The 20771-nt window shown below is 43.7% G+C and overlaps 1 protein-coding gene across 2 annotated transcripts in view; it reads right to left on the bottom strand.

Annotated features, from left to right (window-relative positions):
- The window catches only part of TAF2 (TATA-box binding protein associated factor 2), a 110594-nt gene that overhangs the window by 75567 nt on the left and 14256 nt on the right, over positions 1–20771 (bottom strand). Inside the window, exons 4-8 of one of the 2 annotated variants that reach the window (XM_067530787.1) lie at positions 9564–9682; positions 3586–3727; positions 2913–3144; positions 1255–1439; positions 403–516 (exon numbers count right to left, since the gene is read on the bottom strand). In XM_067530787.1, the coding sequence (XP_067386888.1) occupies positions 403–516; positions 1255–1439; positions 2913–3144; positions 3586–3727; positions 9564–9682 (792 nt within the window). The remainder of the gene's footprint in view (positions 1–402; positions 517–1254; positions 1440–2912; positions 3145–3585; positions 3728–9563; positions 9683–20771) is intronic. The other variant, XM_067530794.1, reaches the window with a different exon arrangement.

Consider the following 20771-nt stretch of genomic DNA (forward strand, 5'->3'; position numbering starts at 1 on the left):
CATTTTTTCATAGAACTCTTACAATTTTTAAAATTGAATATTACAATCAATGTCAAGTGTCAGATTCTGATTTCCTAAGATTTAGTTCTTTCTGTTCTTTGTTCTTTAGTTCTCACTTTGCCCTACCTTGTTAGATAATACAGCATACATTGGTTTATATAATTTCAGTAATTAGTAGCTGGGAACAATGTTTTTCTTTAATTTCTCTTTCAGCAGGAAACCAAACAATTTCTCTTGAATTCTTATTCACCGTGTTGATCTCAATATCCTAATGATTTGTATTATTTTTTCTAAAGATTCTATTTCACTTCCCATTAGAGTCAAATACAACATGTGAATTACACTTCCAAAATATCCTAAACTATTACCATTTTGTATATAATACTGTTTTATCGTACTCACCAGGACATTCTGGATATAAAACAGCCAAAAAACTGCTGAGCCAGGGCCTGAGCTAAGTATCTCCTTGTCAGGGGAGTCTCATCTATAATCATTGCACTGTGTAAAAGGTTTGTGCTAGACCAAAACAAAAAAAAACATAAGTACAATCTACAAGAGAAGGAAACACGGACTTTATTGTTTAAACAACCAAAACAAAATATGAGATGTGATACTACAATTTGAGAAACTTTCACTGTTTTGCCACACAGAACTTCATTTCTTTTTTTTTTTCCTCTTTTTTTAAATAACCTAAAGACAGACAATTCTCCAGCTGTTTTCATATACATAAAATGCTTCTGGAGAACTAATGCTAGTTTGCTTTTTATGTTTTACCTGGGGAAAGTCTATGGATACACAGCACCTTTTTCCAGCTGGAGAGATATAATAAATTGTCATAAACTTCCATAAGAAGCTGTACTTTATTTAACACAACTGTAAATGTTTTATGTGATAGCAATTCTGATTACAAAAAGCAAATGCAGCCATCCAAGTGTTGTGTTTTGTTATTTTACTTTAAATATAACAATCTAATGTCTTTGTAAAAAGTCAGAAACTAGAAACTTATGTTAAAAGACAGCAGTACAGCTAAAGGCCAACATTTTCAAACTTGGGTGCCTTCAGTTAGCTATGAAGTCAATATAAGTTGTGAGCATTCTACACCTTTGAGAATCAAACCCTTATTTAAGGGCCTAACTTTAGGCATCCAACTTAAATACTTTTGGCCCTAATCTTCTCATCACCAGAAAAGGACAGTAGTCTGAGGGTTCTCTCTCAGTACACGTTTTTAGACATCTGAGCTCCATAAATACTAACCTAAAAATACTCATGGAAGCATAAGCAGCTACTTCAACATATGCTTCATCTACGAAAACAGTTTTGAAACAGGAGTAAGGGTAGCGACAGGTAAGAATCTCTTCATAGAATTCAAAGACCTCATGAAGGTATGATGTGGTGTGTTTGAGCAATGGGAGAAGCTGTGGTAAACAAAAATGAGTCACCTAAAAAACAAAACAAATTAATTTAACTCAAAACTTAATATTGAAATACATAAATATCAAATTTAATATTACATAACATTTAAAACAAAGACATAATCAAAAGAAAAACAGAGTTGTTTCTATGTAAGAGGCCACTGCAATGTAACAGAAACCAGCACTTTTACTGCTGTGGTAACAGGTTTCATGGAAGAAAAGGACAGTGATGCAAATCTTAACTGTAAGAGCCGCAACAGAAACATAATTTATTCAAAAGGTAATATATATGAGTCAAGGTACACGGGTATGCAGAACTAAACTTTCAAAGTTAGGCCCATTCACCAGTGTGCACTACAGGTTCACATAGAGAGGCTATTTTGGACCATGAGATCGGGAAGCATTCCAAAAGATGTCTACCTACTGATGTCTACCATTCAAAGGCATAAGCTTGTTTGGTTTTTAAACCTATCAGGTATCTTGTTGAACACTATGTTCCCTTATACAATAATGCATTATTTTATATTGGACAGCAACAAGTCAGTCAACTGTTGCTATTGTTATTTAGTTTCAATCACATCATGTCCTCAGCCTAGTAACTATCTTTTTGTTATTGTTGTTTCCCCAAAGGTTACTATGCAACTGGTAACAATGGACTGGAATCATGGCTGGTGTAACACCATTGATTTCTGTAGAGTTACACTGATGAGGGTCATTGGATCAACCTCATTAGTAAACTAAAAACCATTAAAACACTGCAGAAATTCTATTTCTGTTTCATCACTAGATTTTTCAGATCACTTTCACTAATTTTTATAACATATATTTTGAATACGAAGATTTCCTACCAGATTTTTTATATTTAATTATTTCCTGTGAGAGATACCAGACTGTCAGCACTGGAGACTAAAGTCTTCAGTTTATCCATAGATCAAATACAGCATAGGCATTAATAGTGTATGTTTGCCAATACTACCCTACCACGTTTAAACTCCAACCAAGAGGAACATAGATTGGCCACTTCCTTGGGTGAAAAAGTATTTTAATTTGCCTGCCTAGTTCTTCTTCAGTCTCTCTGAGAATATAGACAAGAGTATAAATCATAATGGCTCATTTTTATGGACATGGACAACACAAAAGGTTACCATGAAAGAGAATCTTGCTACCAACTTATTTCACATAAGCCACTGAACTATGTGGTAACAAATTTTGGTCACTACCAGCAATGGCCTGGATTTAAACCAATTTGAAAATGTATGCATTTACCATTTCCAACCAATCTAGTTCCACGACTTCTAGCTAGAGTTTTATTTCAGAGATACAAAACACTAACAGGATTCATAAAGGTAACACTGGATCAGTATCCTCTCATAATTGTACTAGTAGAGATTGGTATGTTAGTCACATATCTTTCTTAGACTGATACTTGCTGCATCTAGTTATAGGCACTAAAATAAAGTTACCAGTTTTCTAAAAAGGAGAGTCTCTGAAGATTATTACCTCATGCATGTATGGATCAACAAGGATTTCAAAGGGTCCTATGGCCAGAGAGATGTTGGAAGCTGCAGTTGGAATAGTCAGCATGTAATGAAAGGTCTTCTTTCTCATATCATGGGTATATACTGTTTCCACCAAATCTCCATTTGAAACAGCCACCATTGCAGCATCTACTGTATACTCTAGTTTCCATGTGCACAGTTCAGAATATGAATCAACACAAGGAAACCAAAATCTAGGAAAAAGATGAGGACATTAAAAAAGAAAAGAATAAGAAAACACTACATACTTTTCTTTTTTATGACAGGTTTTTCCTCTCCAATCCCAAGCTATATATTCCTAAATACTTTGGTACTTGGCATGTAGGCAACCCCACACTCCAGTTCTCACTATGCACCAACTTCACAAATTTCTGCCAGCAGTGGAAGCTTCTCTGCTACTGCTTCCCATTAAATTATACCATGCAGAAATCTCCAGTGATTCATTTTGTGCCAGACTCTCACTGCTGAATTCACTCCAAACAGAAGTTTGAGATTAAACAACTGACATTTCACAAGAAACTACATTAGAAAACAGTGGAATTATTATTACTAGTATTTCCAATATGCTGAGATTCTGTAAGATATTCAAGATGTGTTATGCAGTATACCATTCATTCAAGGATTAAGAGTCTTACCTTGTAGAATTTTGATATCCACAAGAAAAGACATGGGCCCCTCTCTCCGCCATGCTACCTTCTACATTGGGCACCACAAAATGAAGGCCTCCCTTTGGCTGGTCCAGAGAAAAATTTATGTGCACCTTTAGGACTTTTAACTCTATAGAAGAAAGAAAGCAACTATGTGTTTAGTGTGTATGTAAGCACTTCATACAAAATTTATTTTACAGGAAACATTCACTGACTTCAAGGGGAGTGGAGAACATTCATCAACTCACACAACTGGGCCTGCTAAAGCTTATATATTGCAATGTACCATCAAACTAGCAAACTGGTTTTTATATGAAAGTTTTATATTAATGAAAACCTTCACTTGTGGTTACATTTCACTTCCCAATGTCTCAATACTAAAGGATATTTATTTACACTTTCACTGTAACTTCTGATCTATTTTCACAGCTTGCTGAAAATGTTTTCCACAAAAATTACATGTAATATCCAGTAAATTCCTTCACAGTCTTAATATATCTTTGGTGGTTAAGCTTCAAAGTGACACCTTCAAAATAATCTCTCTTTAAACATTTTTTCCCACTATTGCGATAAGTAACACCTAAAACAGTGTAACTGAAATGGAGGATTAAAACTATTTCTTTCTAATTAAGTTCTCTGCATTTGATAGCACTGCATGCACAGTCAGTTTCACTGATCCACTGCCATCAGTCTTCCATGATAATATGGATCTTTCACACTTCAACAGGAAAATGTGGTTGTAAAACCACAAAAATTGATAGGACAACCTATTGCAGGTGCAGTACCTTAAACGATCTTATATATTTAACAGAACTGATTTCAAATTAACAACGTCCCTTGAAATACTTGACATTTATATCGTGTGTGGTTTATTCCCCCCACCCAAAGACTGCAAAATGCTTTATAAATATCATACCTCAAAAAGCAACTTTGGGGCAGACAAAAAATATACCTATCTTAAAGAAAGATAAAATGAGGCACATTGAATTTAAATGACCTGCCCACAGCCACATGAAATTAGCAGCAGATGTGGACTTGAGTTCTTGAAATGTGGTAATAGAAATAGAGTGCCTGAGAGCACTAAGCACACAGTCCCTTGTTCTGATACCCAAAGAGACAGACTGCATGCAAGCAAAAACTTATACATTTGATAGATTGCCTGAGTTTGGCATATTTTTACTACCTTATTCACCTTTCCTTTTGAATATGTTTAGATAACTAGGATTAGATGTGATCCATATTAGACAACAAAAGTATGTTTAGATAGTTAAGGTTGCATCAGGAAACACCCCATCCTCCAGGAATCTTAAAAGCATGGATACACAAAGTTAAAGGGAAAGATTTGTGCATTTCATTGCATCTCCATATCACCTACAATGCTGTCAATAGCTCATTCCTACACTTCATAAGGTTTCATTTTCCTTTCCAACAGATACCAAAAAGGATTATGTAACCCAACTTGATCAAACTACCACTGTGAGCAAAAGTTGGAGTACATTATTGACAGTGTTGTAGGCAATATGAGGATGAAAAGGAATGCACAAATCTTTGTGTTCAGTAGTTATTCCCTGACTGCTTCCTAGAGTAGGGCTCATAGCTTTAGTTAACAAATAATAATGCTAATAAATTGCGTAATAATTAAAACAGCAGTTAGAGGGAAAATAATTCAATACTCTGTATGTGTGGTGTTCTTAAAAACAGGTTTTTGTCATTTCCCAAATCCTTCATTTAGAAAGCATATCCATTCAGCATTCCCACTGGTAAGACACATGGTGCAGCAATAATTTTCTGGCTAAAGAATGAGTACTGTAATTATTTCAAAACAGTACTTTCTTTATCAACTGCGTGACATGACAGTCTAAAACCTGCACAAAATATTAGCAAACTGTCCCATGAAACAGAATAGAAGGAGAGGAAAAAAAATTCTGTGAAATGGGGTTTCCCTTAATAACAATGTGAAATGTAATGTCTAAACTTTGGGCAACGGTGCTAGGCACTTGACAAATGTAAATAAGTATTAACTCTATTAAGGCTAGTTGAAGGTATTTTTAGGACAGAATTAGTTATCTAACCCTGAGAAATGAGATGTTTGCCATGGATCATAGTACTAATTTAATTTTTGTGGGTATAGTCAAAGTTTATTGTACACATAGTTACTCTCAAATGGCCACAGACAGTGGTCTGAAATGAAAAGCTGCTGTTGGTACCATGTATAACATACTTCTCCCCAATACAGTACTAGTAAATACAGTGTCAACTATTAAAGAAAACCATCATCGCAGAAGCTTAATATAGAAAAGATTGATGTAAATACATCCCAGAAAATAAAAATTAACTGTTATACTAATGCTCTTTTGATTCTTTGTGAAAATGGTCAATTGCTCCAGAAGATAGTTATTCTAATCTGCACATAAATCTACATTTCTCCCTCACAATATGTACCTGACCACCGACACAACATAAATAAATAAAAGCAAACCTCCCACAATGTGACAGTCAAAAGAGAAATGTAACTTTAAAAATAGATGAAGATATGGAAATACACATATCCTTCCCAAAACATGCCTAGCTGGCTCCCATATACCTTGATTTAGTTAACGAAAAATTTAACATGCAAGATATTTGGCTTCCACCATGAGACTTAAAACAGACCAGACTAGAAAGGGGTAACTGAGCCACTTTCTTAACTATTCCAGGGAAAGCTCAAAGCCACGACTCAAAATGCCCTATCAAATTATTCTTATGAAAAGGTACAGCTTCATAAGACTGAAGATGACAGGTAAAACATTACCCAAAAGGCCTGTGCATTTAAGGCAAAAGGGCTATTTTTAAAAGAATCTCTTCTGAGTGATGTGTAGTCTAATCACTTTGGCCCAAATCCACAACAGTACTTGGGTGCCTAAACCCAAAAGTAAGTACTGCTCCACCACTCTCTCCTTCTGAAACTGTGCCATTTTGGAAAAATAATTAGAGTCACAGGATCAGAGGTAGAAAGAGAGAGAATAGGATTCTAATGCCTGTTGTTCAGGACACTCCCGTGGGAGGTTGGAGAACCAGGTACTAGTCCCCCTGCTCCAGTGATTATTTATGCAAAGTAGGACAGTTTTAACGGAACATCTCAGAGCTCAGTGGTTAGAGCACTCCCCTGAGATATGTGGGATATCCTTGTTCAAATTCTCTTGCTCCTCAGGTAAAAGGGTGAATTCAACTTGGGTCTTCCACATCCCAGGTAAGTTTCTAACCACTGGGCTAAAAATTATAAAGATGGGCATCACTACCATCTCTTCTTCCTTTCATTTTGCATTGAGCAAGGCAGGTGCCTAATTCATTCCAGAAGAAACAGCTTAGGCACCTAAATTCTTAGATTCCAAGGCCAGAAGGGACCACTGTGACCATCTAGTCTGACCTCCTGTATAACACAGGCCCTAGAACTTCCCAAAAATAATTCCTAGAGCATATATTTTAGATAATATCCCATCTTGATTTAAAAATTGTCAGTGATGGAGAATCCATCACAATCCTTGGTAAATTGTTCCAAATGGTTAATTACCCTCACAGTTAAAAACGTATGACTTATTTCCAATCTGAATTTGTCTAGCTTCAACTTCCAGCCACTGGATCATGTTAGACCTTTCTCTGCTAGACTGAAGAGGCCATTGAATATTTGTTCCCCAAGCAGATACAGACTGTAATCAAGTCACCCCTTAACCTTCTCTTTCTTAAGCTAAATAGATTGAGCACTTTCAATCCATCACTATAAAGCATGTTTTTAATCCCTTAATAGTTCTCATGGTTCTTTTCTGAACTCTCTCTAAATGATCAACATACTTCTTGAATTGCAGGCACCAGGACTGGGCACTATTCCTGCAGCAGTTGCACCAGTGCCAAGTACAGAGGTAAAATAACCTCTTTATACCTACTCCAGATTCCCCTGTTTATGCATCCCAGGATCACATTAGCTCTTTTGGCCATAGCATCACATTGGAAGCTCATGTTCAGCTGATTGGGAATGATTTTGAGGTTGTGGTGGATAGAGTCACTGCTTCTCAGGAATGCCCCATCCTGTAAGCATGGCCTACATTCTTTGTTCCTAGATGTATACATTTACATTTAGCCATATTAAAACACATTTTGTTTGCTTGCGCGCAGTTTACCATGTGATCTAGCTCATTCTGAATTAATGACCTGTCCTCTTCATTAACTACCACACCCCAATTTTTGTGTCATCTGCAAATTTTATCAGTGATGATTTTATGTTTTCTTCCAGATCATTGATAAAAATATTAAATAGCACAGGGCCAAGAACTGATCCTTGCAGGATCCCATTGGAAACACACCCACTCAATGATTCCCTGAATACAACTGTATTTTGAGACCTATTATTTAACGAGTTTTTAATCCATTTAATGCGTGACATGTTAATTTTATATAAAAAAGTCAAAATGTTTTATATCAAAAATCTTTTAATAAAAAAGTCATGAGGTACCAAGCTCTACAGAAGTCTAATTGTGTTATGGCAACAGTCTTATTTTTTTCAACTGAACTTGTAATCTCATCAAAAAAAGGTATCAAGTTAGGTTGACAGAATCTATTTTACAGAAAACCATGTAGATTTTTATTTACATTAGCCTCCTTTAATTCATAGAGCTATAAAGGTTTCCTTACATCCCTTTGCTTCCCTTATCAATTTTCTACAATTTCTATTCATATTCATTACTATCAACTTCCCCTTTCCTCCACGCTTGTTTTACTTTAAAAAAATTAAATAAATAAAAGTCTAAGACACCTGACTTTAGTAGAGGGGTTCCTGGTTGTGAACTGCAAGCAGATAGGTATCTCCCCGTAGCCTGTATTTAGTTGCCTAACTCCATGGGGGGCGGTGTTTACAACACACCCCTCTTATCATAGGTGTAATTTGACTACTATAACTGGGGGGGTAGGGGACAAAGCATGCACGCACACACGTTCACACTGAAGCCAGTTACCTTGGCTCACTGGCTCTCTATCCCTACCTGCAGTGGTTCCTGGGCTACTGTTGCTGAGGGTAGGGGGAAGATCCAGCTTAATAGGGGAGTTCCAGCTGCTACTGACAACCACTCCAGCACCGTCTGCTGCAGCGATGTTGCTGCTTTGGTGCTGCTGCAGCCACCGAGGGAATACCACCTGTTGGGCTCTTGCTTCCGCCCGCTCATTCCTGTATCTCCTTCTTTTCCCTATCATCTACCCCCTTCCTCTCCCCGCTGACTTTTGCCCCAGCCCATCACCTTCTCTACCCCCCAGTCTCCTTCCCCACTCTCTTCCCCTCACCCTGTCCCCTGTGGGCACTTGGACCCAGGAAGCGGCATCCAGCTGCTCAGGCAGGGACCCACGAGCCAAAATGTGCCAGGAGGGCAGCGCCAGAGCACCCCCCCGGCAGGCCGAACAGAGCAAGCCCTGCAGGGCAATTTGGCGAAAGTTGGCAGTTGTAGAAATTAGGGGGAGGGGAAGTGGCACATAACCACACGTGACACCGCCACACACCTTGCCTGTTTGAGGGTGCAGTACCCCTATTTATCCCCCCAACTATGCCCATGTCTCTTATCAGCATCTCCCACTAGCTAAAGTAGGAGGCTCCCTGCCTAGCATGCTAGCTTTTGTGGATCCCATTCTCAGGCGGCTATCTCTCCCCATTCATTGTAGAGGGGGCCTATGCATCTAACTAAGGCTTTGTAGATTGCGTTGTTGCTTCAGTGATTGGTTAGGTGTTGTGATGCTGAGCATTGCAACACCTAAGTCCCTTAGTGGATCCGAACTTTTTATCCTTTCCAAAAAGGTGTTGGTGGGTTTTTTGTGGGGCAGGGGAGTCATTCTAATTTATATATATTATTTATGTTTACTTAAAATCTAATGTTTTTCAATATAAAATGCCCTGGCTATCAAATCTGCAGTACCTTAATTTAAGTATCAATATGGTCTCTACACTTTACCATCAACATGTTTCCACAGCTCCGATGGAACCTTAATGCAGAGTTCTCCATTTCCAGCATCTGGGTCCACAGCGCTGACTGCGGCAGCATAAGCATTGGAAAAATAGTTGAGATTTCTCCTACAAGAAAATAAAACCCATTTCAACTCTTAAAAAGCACATTCAAATATGGTATCAGCACAACTTTTACGATTATACTCTGTTTGTTTTGGCTAACTGGGAAGTATCAAACAACAGTACTACTTCTTTGAAAAATCAGGCTTATAAACATTTACTAACAAGCATCCAAAAGAGAAACAAAAAGTGTGAATTCTTAAATAAAACACTCTGAACATATCCTATGTAAAAACTAATCTGACAACCCATTTATTAGCATAAGAGAATTTCTAAGGTCAATATGTTGAACTATGTGGAAAGTATGTTTTTAAGACCAAAATTTTCAAAAGCAGGAACCTACAGTTAGGCTCCAAACTAATATTTAGGCATCTAAAAAAGTCACATTTTTCAAAATACTTATGCACTTAACTAATTCCCAGTGACTTTAATGAGAGTTGCAGAATGCTCAGCATTTTGAAAATAAGATTACTTATCTAGGTGCCTAAATATTGGTGTTGAATTCTAATTTCAGGTTCCTATTTTGGAAAACCTTGGCCTAAATGTATACAGTACTCTTAGAAATCTGATTTAAAAATCTGATTCTGAATCTGAAGATAGAAGGCTATTTGGATTAAAGTGATCATGGCGCACATGCTCTCTCTCCTACAGCAGGTGCAAAAGTGGTTGAAAGAACATAATCAAAAAGTAGTTATCATTGGTTTGTGGTCAAACTGGGAGAACTTATCTAGTAGGGACCCTCAGGAGTCAGTTCTAGATCCGGTACTATTCAATGTTTTCATTAATGACTTGGATAATAGAGTGGAGAGTATGCTTATAAAATATGCAGATGACACCAGGCAGGGGGCTGCAAGCACTCTGAAGCACAGAATTAGAATTCAGAACAACCTTGACAAATTGGAAAACTGGTCTGAAATCTACAAGATGAAATTCAAGAAAGACAAGGGCAAAGTACTTCACTTTGGATGGAAGGAAAAATCAAATGCACAACTACGAAATGTGGAATAACTGGGGAGGTGGTTGTATTGCTGAAAAGGATCTGGGGGGTATAGTGGATCACAAATTGAATATGAGTGAGTAATATGATATAGTTGCAAAAAAGGCTAACATCATTCTTGGGTGTATTAACTTAAGTGTCAGTAAAACATAGTAGGTAATTAACAGCTTTTAAAAGAACGTTAAACTCTGAAGATCAAGAACACCTTTCCTACTGGAAATAGTCTACTAGATTTTTATTTTTTTTAAATCTTTTTTGTTGTAGTTTGGGTGTGCAACATCACACTATAAAGTATATTTTAAATTACTCATCACCTTTCATCTCAAAAGTATCTAAGTTAACTATGCCAGGATCCTCCAGATATGTCAAACTTGATGCAAAGACACTAAGGTATACTGAGAATAGTATCAGTAGTAGGATTGAGAACACTGGGTACAGTAAACTAGACCATAGTTTCTCAACCTGTGGTATGTGTACCCCTGGGGGTATGCGAGACAAAGGCAGGGGATACCCGGGGAAAAACAGAGTGAAGGGGAGGCGGGCGGCAGCTGCTGACTTCTGAGGAAGGCAGGTGGCAGCCCCCCGCTTCCCGCCCGGTCATAGATCCTAGGTGGGAGCCCGGCAGCAGCCTCCTGCGTCTCACAAGCTGGGCTCACAGCTGGGTGGCAGCCACCCGCTCCCTGGCTCCAAGCTGAGGGACAGCCTCCAGCGCCCCAGCTTGAAGACAGGCAGCAGCCACCTGCCCACATCCCTGGGTCCCAGTTGGTGTGGAAGCCCCCTCTGCCCCAGCTCAGATTGGGTGGCAGTCGCCCACCTCCTGGACTGGCAGCCAGGCAGCAGCCATCTGCAACTTGCCCAGGTGGCAGCCCCCCTCCCTTGCTCAAAGCCCAGTGCCCAGAAAACTTGTCAATTTCACTGCTCTAGCTGATCAGTGAAATTGACAACTATGACAGCCCCAGATTACACCAGTGACTCTCTTTTCCTATCTCTTTCTCTCGCTTGCCCTCCTTCCCTGACTCTCTCTCACCCCTTCTTCCTCTCAAATCTATGGCAAAAAATTTGGAATGGCGCTTTATATTCCCCAGCATTGGCATACCGCTCAAAGCCTCCTAGCTTTGGCCAACATCACCTCTAGTCCAGATACATACTTGAGTTACGCACCCCTGGTGTAAAGGTGGTAACCCTACCCACACTAGATCTGACATCTGTCATATCACGGCCCTTCTTCCAACATATGACTCACATTAGTTGATAAATATAGAATCCCGTGGAAAATTGGGTGTTGGGGTACTTATTAAAATTTTCAGAAGTTAGGGGATACTTGCTATTTAAAAGGTTGAGGAACACTGAACTAGACTATTTTGCTTGGAACCGTCTCATCATAGAATATTAACAGAAAATGGGAGCATTTGATTACAGAAACTCCAAAATCCTATGTGTTAACATGATCATTTTTCCTATATTGTACTTGAAGTGCATTTAAAAGGTAGGATTCCCACAAAAAATAAGTCACATGAACAGTACCAGTGAGTTCAATAAGACTATTCACATGTATAAAGTTACTCATATGCTTAAGTCTTTGCAGGATTTGAGGCTGAGAATGAAAAAAAGCAAACACTATATGAAAATATTTCTTAATTCACCCTTGACTTAATTTAGTAATTATGGCAAGTCATTATTACCAGAAAATAAAAATTAACAAGTCAACTTTAATATTAGTTTTAAATTTTGGGATTTTTTTTGTTTTAACTCATTTTCATGTAAATCTGATTTGGGGAATATTAACATTTTCTGTCTCTGATTATTGGCAGGGGATTCCTTTCCAGTAAGTCAGAAACAATTTGTTCAATTTTGAGGAATGGTGATGAGATTGTGGTTACATTTTAAATTCCAGTGGATTCGGAGACAGGAAAAGGTTATTATGTAACAAGAAAGATAGACTCTTAAGATCAATAGAGCCTGACATTTTATGAAAACCAGTCTTTATTTTGTTCCTTTTATTGTGGAGATGTATAATGGTCCAAATCAAATAGGTGATACATTATAAAAGGAATCTATTAGAGGATTAGTACCATACAGCAATTTCATGGCATGGATTCCCTCTATAAACTGGATATGGCTGTTTAAAATAACCCTACAGCTATAGACAAAAATTACTGGTCAAGAAATAATGATAAATGGTTCTAATTTACCAAGTGTGGACTGATTGTGAGTGAATAATTAATATATATTCACTTTCCAGCTCCCCTTAATGACAGAGTTAGGAACCATACCTCCCATTTTAACTTTCTGTAACAAAATACTCAGTTTAACGTTGTTTTAAACATGCTTCTAGGATATGAATAAACACTATACATTAACATGAATGCTGAAAATATGGCTTCATTCTTACAAGACTTCAAACAGCAACATAAAGTATATAAACTATTACAGAAATAGTATTTCTTTGCCAGTTTACTAAAACATTAAAGAATTCTACAATTATGGTAACCTATGAGTATATCGTAGCAGATTATAGATGTAGTAGAGTAAAGCATTCTACAAAAAAGCAACGTTTACTCAGCTGCATGTTTAACCCATCCCTCAGCAACTAAATATAAAGAAGCCATTAAAACATTACCTTCCCAATTAAAGACAGAAACAGTGTAGAAAAAACTATTGGCATTTGCTGTACATTGAACAATGTAGTTCTATTTCTAAACCAATATTTATCAAAACAAATGAATTATCAGAAAATTCGTAGTCTTGTAAAACAAGGTTACTTACCAATAACTGATGTTCTTCGAGATGCATTGCTCCTGTCCATTCCACTATAGATGTATGCACGCCTCCATGCATGGCTACCGGAACTTTTTCCCCCTTAACAGATCCTGTAAGGCTGGCTCCGGCGCCCCGTGGAGCCCTGTGCACATGCCGCGGTATATGAAGCACTGCCGGCCCTACGCCCCCTCAGTCCCTTCTTTCCGCCAACTCCAGCGGTAGGGACAGGGGTGGATTGTGGAATGGACATGAGTAACACATCTCGAAGAACATCAGTTACTGGTAAGTAACCTTGTTTTCTTCTTCGGGTGCTTGCTCATGTCCATTTCACTATAGGTGACTAACAAGCAGTACCTTGGCGGTGGGCCGGAGTTAGCGGTGAGCTGCCTGCAGCCCAGCTCTGCTGAAGCCCGCGCCTGTTGGACAGAGGCGTGGTGGGATGTAAAGGTATGTACCGCTGGCCTGGCAGCTGCTCTGCAGATGCCCTGCCCTGGCACTTCCGCTAGGAAGGCTATAGATGGAGTTTGAACTCTGTTGAGTAAGCTGTGGTGGCACCCGGAAGCGGCACCTTCAGCTGCTCGTAGCCGAATTCGATGCAAGAAGTTCACCAGGAAGATGAGCCGGGTGGAGACCAGTGAACCTTTCATCCAGTCAGCTGCAGCGACGAAGAGCTGCATCACTCTCCAGAGCGGCCTCGTACACCTGAAGTAGAAGCCAGGGCCCCTCTCACGTTTAACGAGTGCCACCTTCTCTTCTCTTCCAAACCATGAGATTCGGGGAAAAAATAGGGAGAATATATGTTGGTCACAATGAAACTGGGAAAACACCTTAGGCCGGAAGGTCCAGTGCGGCCTCAACTGAATCTTATCTTTATAGGATACAGTATTGGGAGGGGGGGCGGGCTCCGAGATCAGAGCCCTGATCCTGGAGACCTTCCTTGCCGAGGTAAATACCCCCAGGAAGGCCACCTTCCCGGAAGACAGGAGTAGAGGGCATGACGCCACAGGTTCCAAGGGGGGGCCCCGTACGCTGTCAAAGGACGAGGTCGAGATCCCAGGGAAGCACCGGATCGCGGACCTACGGATAGAGCCTTCCGCTCCCCTCAGGAACCTAACCGACATTGGATGGGAGAGCCTCAATCCCCCTTCTAGCAACTGATGGAAGCTGATATGGCTGCTAGGTGGGCCTTCAGGGAGGCCGCAGCCAGTCCCTGAAGCTTTAACTGTGGCAAGTATTTCCTGGATCTCCTGCACTGGCAAGAGGCTGGACGGAATACCCCGGGACTCCTCCCAGCAGGCAACAGCCACTTCCACTTAACCCGGTAAACGACCTGGGTGGAGGGCTTCCTGCTACCCAGCAGGACTCACTGGATTTGCTGTGAGCGGCTCGGCTCATCGTTTCTCAGTCACCAATCCACCACTCCAGGAGGTGTCAAGGGCCCAGGTCTGGGCACCGCAGGTGACCATGATCCTGGGATCTGGGGTCATGCTGTCTCGGAGGCTCCCGAGGCGGGCAATCAAGAAAACCAGCAGTATGGTGAACTGTGATGGCATGGACAGGCTGGAGCAATCGAGATGGCATCTGTTTAACCCCTCCTCATCTTTAGCAGGGTTGTATGCAGGAGGGGAAAGGCAGGAAAGTGAATATGAAGCTCTATGACCGCTACAGATGGAAGGCATTGGCGATTGACCCCGCCCCTTGACCACAGAGAGAGCAGCACCGTGGACACCTCGTGCTCCAGTCCAATACAGACAGACTCCCTTTGAGGAAACCACCCACCGCAGCCGGTCATAGACGCCCTTCGTGAGTGCAGCGACCCGTCATGGTGAGGGAGAGCGACCCCTTGACGTGGTCTGCCTTGTCGTTCATCACCCCTGGGAGGTGATCACTGCCAGGTCCTAAGGACCGATAGCTTCCCTTCCTAAGGCTGACGAATGGGCTTCCCCTGCCTGTCGATGTAGTACATGGTCGCTGCGCTGTCTGTCAGCACCTATACTACCCTGCCCTCAATAAGCGGAGGAACATTCCGCAAGCGCTGCGAGCGTTTCGCGGTTCTTTACATTGGTGTGCCGACGCCTCTCCTTCCTTGGCCAGACGCCTTGTGAGCCGAGGTCAGCGCTGATACGGCACGTCACCCTCTGCCTGAGGCGTCCGATATCAGGGTAACTGAAGGAGCCAGCTCCATGAACTGAACCCCCTTCACACATCCTGAGGAGTCATCCACAAGTCTAGGGAGGCTAGGGCTTGCTGCTGTTTTTTTGGGGGGGAGGGGGATGGGGGGAAGGGGAGTAGAGGGGACCCTAGCCTCCCAGTGCAGAAGTTACCTGCTCGAACGGTACACCGAGGCTAGCCATGACTGAAGCAGCCTAAGCGTCAGGCTCATTAGCCTCACCACATAGTGACCTACCAGCCGTTGGCCATGTTTGGCTGTTGTCGCTGGGCATTTGTTCAGGTGGGCCATCCTGAGGGACACTGTCTCACAGCACGGCTGAGGCAAGAAGGCCTGGCCTGGGAAGCAATCAGTCACGCCGATGCATTCCATAGGCTGCACCTGAGTTAATGTGGACTTTTGTTTGTTTACCAGCAGGACCCACCAGCTGCAAGTGGCGCCTGACTGGCTCACACTGCTCTGGACTTGGGACCTGGACTGTGCAAGTCCTGCACCCCCTTTTGTCTCAAGTGCGCAGCTACCACTGCCAGGCCTTCGGTAAACAACCTCAGACCCGAGAACAGGCCACAGGGTAAAGCCGTAAAGTGTTAGAAGGAGCCACCACTATGAGGTGAAGGAAGCGTTGAAGATATGCGTCCCTGACATCCAGGGTGGCAGACCAGGCTCCTGTATCCAATACTGGAGCTGGGGAGACCATGCAAGACTTGAGTCCCTTAAGGTATTTGTGAGACGACATAGGTCTGACACCGTTCTTAAATCCCCTTTTTTCTAGAGGATGAGGAAGTACCTCGAATAAGACCTCTTCCACCGTGCCCTAAGGGACCTTTCCCACTGCTCCGGGCTGAGACGGCCTCAACCTCTTGGATGTGGAATTGCCACTGAGAGGGAGGAAGGGGGAGGTGTCATGGGGGTTGGGGGGGGGGGGAAGCAGAGACGACTGGGGGGCCTAGCCCACCAAACCATATCAAGGACCCAGTGGTCCGAAGGCGTTCTGGCCCACACGAACCGGAAGGAGGGTAGAGGCTAGGGCGCTGCCCTTGCATGCACCATCAGAAAGGGCCTTTTCCAACTGCCCTATCGCCAAGATGACCTTTACTGAGGGCCTAAAGAGACACTCAGGGCGGATGGTGTCTCCTAGACTCCCCGACTCTGTCCCATTGCCCGTAGGTTGTGAGACAGACGTGGCTGACACCTCTTCTGCTGCTGTCCCTGGGGACCTGCCTGACACCTGAAAGTCTGTGGCATGTAACGGCCCGGGAACAGAGCGTGGTCTTGAAGTCCTTTAGACCACACAGGTTCATATCCATCTGAACCGAAGACAAGGCTGATTCATCCAAGGGAGGCCCCTGGAAGGACTGCTGGACCTTTTGGGACAGCCCGGGATTGCAGCCACTGACATCTGAGCATGCCAATGACAGGGGGTATGGCTCTGCCCACCGAATCAACAGCAAATGAGGATGCCTGGAGTGCTGCTCTAGCTCCCATGGTACCCTCTTCTGCAATGGTATACAAGTTCAGCGCCTGCTGCCGGGCAGAGCCTCAGCAAAGCGGCTCACTGAGTCCCCCAAGGGCTCACCTTCTACTTGCTGGTAGTGCTACTGAATAAAAATTTTTCTCCAAACAAGTCTGGCTTACAATCGCCCTTGTTCTCTGGAGTAGAGCCTGGCTGCCTATCCCTGTGGTTGGCAGCAATCACCACCAGGGACCTGGGGTGGGGTGGTGAACAAGTATTCAAACCCCTTGGCTGGGGCGTAATACTTTTCTCGGCTCATTTAGGTATCAGCTACAGAGGAGGGGGTTTGCCACGAGGCCCTCACTATCCTGAGCACCCCTTTGTAGGCCGGGAGGGCTACCCCAACTGTGGAGGCCCACCGCTAGCACATTAAAGAGACGGTCTGACGCCCCTTTAGCTCCTTTGCCTCCAGCGCCAAGCTGGAGGTCACCACTTCAGCAGTTCCCAGTGCGTCCTAGAATCAACCAGGGCCCAGGAGCGTGCTTCATCCAGCGGGTAGGAGAGGGTGGGGATTGGAGGGATGAAGCACCTCTTCCCGTTGACAGGCGATCCCCACAGGAGTCTCTGCCCATGGGGCTGAGTCGTCGTCCGAGGGCGAATGGTGGCTCTTTCTCCTGTACCCGAGGCACTGACTGCATCCCCGAGGGGTTGACAGACCGTGGTCCCCCCCCCGAGAAACCCCATAGGCCTCCATGACCATTGCCTCTGAGGCCATCCGGGACTACCTGCGCCTGGGGCTCTGGCACCTTTCATTGGTGGTGGCTCCCCCAGTGACTACCTCCCCAAAGGGCACCGAGGCACCGTCAAAAGACCACAGTGGCGCTGCCCCAAAGGCTCTCACTCTGCAGTAGCGAACCCTGGGAGGGGGGGGAGGGGGGAAGGAGGCGGAGGAGGAGAGGGCAGTGCCACAATCCACAGATTCTCCGTCGCTCCGGCGAGCGTCCCCTCAATGTCGACGACCTCGACTACCAGGTTCGACGTGGTTGCCACGGCCGGAGCAGGTGTACGGACAACGATCAGGCGAGCTGGGCTGACCAGACCATCATTCCGGTACTGAGGACTTTGCACTCTATATGCATGCCGGCTGCCAGGTTCTGCGCAGCCTCAGTGTGGGGCAAACTCCTCGTTGCCGAGTCTGTCTCCGGCAACCGTGTTTGGCTCAGCCTCGGTGCGGGGGACGAACTCCTCAGTGCCGAATCTGTCTCTGGTGACCGGAATCAGTGCTGCGTCACTGCGGGCAAACACTTTGCTGCCGGGAAGCGGGAACGGTGAGATGGACCTCACTCAGTGCCAGGGGGGTCGAGACCGGTGTTGGGCGGGCAACTTCACTCTCTGCCTCGATGAAGGTCAGTCCAGTGACCGTGACCTGGAATAACTTCTAGGGGAGCATTTCTGCTCTACCCTAGTAAACCGGTCTGCAGGAGATCTTCCTCCCCATGCTGGGGATCTCCTGAGCCATTCAGGGGGTCCCAACGCGGGCTTCTCCCGTAATGCCAGCCCCTTCTCTCTCATGGATGTATGGGCGGCAGTGGCATATGCAAGGTCAATCAGGCTTTTGAGCCCAACGGCCTCCGAAGTCGACGGTGCCAGTAGGTGCTATGGGGCTCCCCCACTCCCAAGAGTCGGGGGAGGCTCCCTGGCTGGAGACGCTGGCTCACGCAGCAAGCGTCCGTGATCCGACCTCAGTACGGATCAGTGCTCCACCCCGCCTGCTTAGCCAGTGCGGGGGAGTATCCGCACTCCAAACGCTGATTCCTTCTCTTTGCAGTGCCGAGTCGGGTCGGTGCCAGCGGTGCCCTCTGCACCTATGGCAAGCTGGATACCACAGCGGAGCAGGTTGGTTCAGAGCCGGTCGGGGGCTCCATGAGCAAGGCTTTCAGGCGGATTTTGGTCTGAAAGCCTTGCAGATCCATTCTTCTCCTTACGAAGGCCTCCCCCCGCGCTTCAGGCAGTGGGGGTCACTTCGCGGGAAAGCCTTCCCGATGGAAGCATACGGCTTGAAACCATGAGATCGGAGAATACCTGCTCCTGATAAAGTCTCAGCTAGACTATCTCAAAGTCTCTAACTACCACTAACAACAGTTATTAAACTAACTAACTAACACAAAAAATCATTACTTAAAGTTCAAAAAATGGGGAATTAATGTGCTTGCAGTGCAAGCACAGGCAGTTCCAGTAACCGTCACAGGCGGAAAGAAGAAACTGAGGGGGCATAGGGCCAGCAGTGCCTCATATACCGCAGCATGGGTGTGGGGCTCCAGGGGGCGCCGGAGCCGGCCCTACGGGATCTGCTAAGGGGAAAAAAGTTCCGGTAGCCGTGCACAGAGGAGTGCACACACCTATAGTGGAATGGACATGAGCAAGCACTCAAAGAAGAATGTAAAACCTAGTAACTATATTAAATAGTGGTGTCTTGAGTCTGATATACAACATACGATGGGAGACTGAAAGTTATACAATTGTTTATTTTAAACAAGCAATCCAAGCTGTGAGGAAACATCTTGATTCTAAATGGCATTAGTATGACACGTTATAGTAGGAAGTAGTGCAAGTAGTGCAAATCTGATGAGGTTCAACAAGGACAAGTGCAGAGTCCTGCACTTTGGACGGAAGAATCCCATGCACAGCTACAGACTGGGAACCGACAGGCTAGGCAACAGTTCTGCAGAAAAGGGCCTGGGGGTTACAGTGGATAAGAAGCTGGATATGAGTCAGCAGTGTGCCTTGGTTGCCAAGAAGGCTAATAGCATATTGGGCTGCATTAGGAGGAGCATTGCCAGCAGATGGAGGGAAGTGACTATTCCCCTTTATTTGGCATTGGTGAAGCTGCATTTGGAGTACTGTGTCCAGTTTTAGGCCCCTCACTACAAAAAGGATGGGAACGAGTTGTAGAGAGTCCAGTGGAGGGGAACAAAAATGATTAGGGAGATGGAGCACAAGACTTATGAGGAGAGGTTGAGGGAACTGAACTTGTTTAGTCTGCAAAAGAGAAGAATGAGGGGGGATTTAATAAGGGGTTCCAGGGAGGATGAAGCTAGGTTGTTCTCTATGGTAGCAGATGACAGAACAAGGAGCAATGGTCTCAAGTTGCAGTGGGGGAGGTCTATGTTGGATATTAGGAAAAACTTTTTCACTAGGAGGGTGGTGAAGCACTGGAATGGGTTATATAGGGAGGCAGTGGAATCTCCATCTTTAGAGGTTTTTAAGGCCCAGTTTGACAAAGCCCTGGCTGGGATGATTTAGTTGGGGTTTGTCCTGCTTTGAGCAGGGGGTTGGACTAGATGACCTCTTGAGGTCCCTTCCAACTCTAATCTTCTATGATTCTAAGCGTTGAATCTCATTGTAATCATAATAGTAAAAATAGAAAATGTGATGTCTATTCAGTGGCCTGTTCAAAACAATTGGATGGTCTCAGTTCAGTTCCTAAAGTACAGAAGGAAACATCACAAGACAAGTTCAGGGCAATCGCACCTGCATTTCCCCTACTGGTTACGCAAGGATCATAGAATCATAGAAAATTAGAGTTGGAAGGGACCTCAGAGGTCATTTAGTCCAACTCCCTGCTCAAAGCAGGACTAACCTCAGCTATATCATCCCAGACAGGGCTTTGTCAAGCCTCAGCTTAAAAACCTCTGAAGATGGAGATTCCACCACC

Source organism: Emydura macquarii, unplaced genomic scaffold, assembly GCF_026122565.2.
Source record: "Emydura macquarii macquarii isolate MOO-44397 ecotype Brisbane River unplaced genomic scaffold, CSIRO-AGI_Emac_v2 contig_369, whole genome shotgun sequence".
NCBI lineage: Eukaryota > Metazoa > Chordata > Testudines > Chelidae > Emydura > Emydura macquarii.